The 3,893-nt window shown below is 38.6% G+C and overlaps 1 protein-coding gene across 1 annotated transcript; it reads right to left on the minus strand.

Annotated features, from left to right (window-relative positions):
- Window positions 1-270: 270 nt before the first annotated feature.
- Window positions 271-756, minus strand: LOC113333200. Its single transcript, XM_026579716.1, has one exon. The coding sequence runs from the start codon at window positions 754-756 to the stop codon at window positions 271-273; it is 486 nt and encodes a 161-aa protein (XP_026435501.1).
- Between the last annotated feature and the right edge of the window lie 3,137 nt (window positions 757-3,893).

A 3,893-nucleotide genomic window follows, 5' to 3' on the forward strand; every position in this document is an offset into this window, starting at 1 on the left:
GAATAAGGAGACAAATAGCATTTCCGATTAGTTATCGAAAATTACCATTTCTCTATCATGTTTTTGAATAATAACAAGCATTTTCCATTTTTTTAGGGTTTTGAATAATCTCTATAGACTATTACACCAAAGGCACGAGCATAAAAAACACCTAAGATTATTCTGGATCAAAGATACGAATATCAGGAATATAGTTTTAGAGCTTCCAGATAATGGATTTCCCCAAAGTGATGAACCCTTTAAAGCCGATCATCCTCCGGAAATAGACTTTTAAACTTGAACAACTCCAGGTCGATGTTTATTTTCTTTCGGCAGAGGGGGAACCGGTGGGGGAGGATTGTTTGGCGACACCTTCTGGATGATATCGTCAAATGCCTTGACATAAATTTCATTCACAGCGTAGGAGATTCGTCTCAGTGCGCTTGACCTGTTTTTGTATAGAGATGTGTAGTTGATATCGTTCGGAGACATCAGACTTTTGGTTAATGGAATCTGAATGATATTTCCTGTTAGAGAAAATAATGGAGGTAATGGAGATTCGATGCAGTTGAGGCAGCCAACAGCTTCTTGAAATATTAGTGATAGTGCAACAACGTCTATATTAAGCAAACCCAAAACAACGTTGGGGAATCCGACCTCTTCTAACCATATCCAGAAAGCAGTAGCTTTCATGCTGAGAAGTATGTCACGGCGTAAGTCGACGACTAGTCGTTCGTATAAACAGCATAGTGGAGATTGTACTGGGATCAAATTCATGGTTTTAATTGTATAATATAAGTCTAGACAAACCAATTTTTTTCTAAAGCTTTGAAAGTGAAACCTAACAAGGTATATATAATGTTTGCTACATACTTTGAAATTTTACATATACCAATCTTAGCCCTATACCACAACCCATGCTAATATATTGTATTTATTATCATCATATGTGGTATGTATAGTTCGTTCGTTTGCTTCAAAAATACATGAAAAATGGTTTGTTAGATTTATAAAACAACTTTGCTACATCCACCGAAGCCCAGCAACCGAAGTGGGCACCGAGAGGGGATCGGATGGCAACAATGCTTAATACACCGAGATGATAATCCCGCCATTTTCACGGTGAGACACAAAAAATGGTGGGCCCCACAAAAATTAAAAACCCTGCCCCCATTTTTCTCCTGGTGGGCCCCTGGGGCTGTGAGACGTGGTGATTTTCACGGTTCCCACCCCCTAATGTGGGCCCCACCACCCCTCTCAAATGGTGCACCTCAGTGCTTATTATTCGGTCGATGTATCATTTTTGTTTATAAAATCATATTAATATAGCACGTGGAGAAAGAGGGGTATTTCTAAATTTACACTCTTAATTCAGTATTGGTAGTTCAAGAAATATTCATTTTTTTTGTAGAGATGATAATCAGGTTGCGTTGCAGATGCTGTAGCTAAGTCTGTCAGACAAACAACATGCAACATGAATCAACTCAATAATTTTCTAGCTGATCAATAAATTTTTTAGTTTTTTAAAAAAAAGGTACAAAATATATACTATATATACATGGGTCCCTATGCTCATACATATATCTATCTGTGGTATAGTCTGAAAGATAAATCATCTTAAAGTTTCTAATTGCTACCTATAAGGATATTAGTTGTAGAAAAATAACAAAAACAGTAAAAATACTCATATCTACTCGTATTAGTATTATTACCAAAAATGGGGTGCACAAAATAAAATAACATGCAAAATACCATTTTCACAGGTAGGATCCACAGTAAAACTGCGGTATTGTAGACAGCTATTCCCTACACTACACCCCCACCCCCGCCAAATATTTTCCCAAAATCTCTCTCATAACGTGTCATCACCTTAGTAGTCCAATTAAATGTTAATATAAACCCCCCATGTTTGTTCCAGAAGAAGGGAGTTGATGGCCTTATGCGTCATTCCGCACTATAGGGGTGAAATTTGAGAGTGTCTAGCTAACTAAGTATTAGACGAGGCGACACGTGACAAGACCCCAAAACATATCCCCATGACGTGTTGCATACTCGCAAGGGCCCCTACCTATTTTTTACTGTGTGGGTGAAGTTTGAGGGTGTCTATCTAGCTAAGTATTAGACAAGACCCCAAAACATATCCCCATGACGTGTAGCAGACTCGCAAGGGCCCCTACCTATTGTTTATTGTGTTTTGTGTACTTAGAGGGTGGTTGTGATCAGAGATGGTCGGGGATAGATTTGATGGAATGAGGTGAAATGAAGGTTTTGCAGAGGTTGGACCATTGGAGAGAAGCTGAAAGCTTTTCGATATGAAGGTGGTGTTTGGTTTCTGTTTGATTAGGGAATGAGACATGGTATTGGACGGATGCTTCAGGGTATTGGACGGATGCTTCAGCTGTTGATGTGACGTATGGAGATGTCGTTGGATGTTGTGGAGCTTCTGGGTGTTGAACGGTTGTAGATCTTGGGTCCTCTTGGAAAGTCTTCTTCTAGGCCCAAATCTTCTTCAAGCCCACTTCTAGTTTTAGGTCGTGCAAGCGAAATTCTTCACTTGTGGATGAGTTACAAACGACATTATTCACTTGTAGAGGAGTTGCAAACGACATTTTTCACTTCCATCGAGCAAGAGCTTTGTTGTCCCTCTTCCATTGATTTATCTACTGCAAGAACAAATCTGGACCTCTTTCTACCTCAACTAAGTCATCGGGATCATTCCCATTGAATGTTCTTGGGTTTCTATGACCATCTCCAATGAGGGATTTATACCCTTAAATTGAGGAAATACCATTTCCTATGGGGTTGGGAATTCCTCTAAACCCTGATTCCCTACCTCAAATATACAACTCGTTCGGTTGGGAGAATTAGAATCCTAGGAATTACTTAAATTATAAGGTAATCCAATTCCTGGAATTGGATTCCAAGGAATTTGATTCCAATCCAAAAAATTCATGTTCGGTTGAGGTAATTCAATTACCTTTGTTTTTACCCCGGAAACCAAATCCATTACATCATTGTACCAATGCAATGGAAAATTGGAGGGAATTGGATTCCTAGGAATTAAAATTCCCAATTACATAGAGTTCATATGAACCGTTCGGATTACCCCATAATTGAATGGTGAGGAAACCCTCGCTTCCTATTGGCCGAAATATGGGTTTTTTGAGTTTTGTGAAACGAGCGCTTTGGTGAAGAAACTTGGAACGTATGATTGTTTTAAGGAAAAAGATTAAAAAAAGGAAACCAAATTCAATTTAGAAATTCATGAAGTGACAAAATTTATGTGAGAAACTTGGCAATGTATGATTGGTTCAAAAATTACAAACTTAAAAGGAAACCATAACTTATTGTGTTTGGAATTTTGTATTTACAATTTTATGGAAGTCCAAATTCAATTTGGATATCGTGTAAAGAAGGATCTCGTCCCTAGAGGTCTATAACTATTCAATTAAGGATATTTAAAGTTTTAAACCTAGAATTACTGTGTAAACCACGGTCAGTGCTCGGGGAAAATGCGAAAATGCTACTTGTCTACCGAAAATGCTAGACTACCCTAGACAACCCTAGAGTGAGACTGGATTTTCGTGGAAAGCAGACGAGTTTGTACATACCCAAAGAAGGGTCTTGCTACGTCTATTTTAGTTCGTAGAGTAAAGAAGGGCCTTATCCCTAGAGGCATATTCTAGTTCGTAGAGTAAAGAAGGATCTCAACCCTAGACGTCTCTGACTATTCGATTACGGAGATTTAAAGTTTTAAACCTAGAATTACTGTGTAAACCACGGTCAGTGCTCGGGGAAAATGAGAAAATGCTACTTGTCTACCAAAAATGCTAGACTACCCTAGACAACCCTAGAGTGAGACTGAATTTTCGTGGAAAAAGACGTCTCGTGACTCACATCCCGTTACATCTTGT

The sequence above is a fragment of the Papaver somniferum genome, unplaced genomic scaffold, assembly GCF_003573695.1.
Source record: "Papaver somniferum cultivar HN1 unplaced genomic scaffold, ASM357369v1 unplaced-scaffold_132, whole genome shotgun sequence".
In the NCBI taxonomy this organism is placed as follows: Eukaryota; Viridiplantae; Streptophyta; class Magnoliopsida; order Ranunculales; family Papaveraceae; genus Papaver; species Papaver somniferum.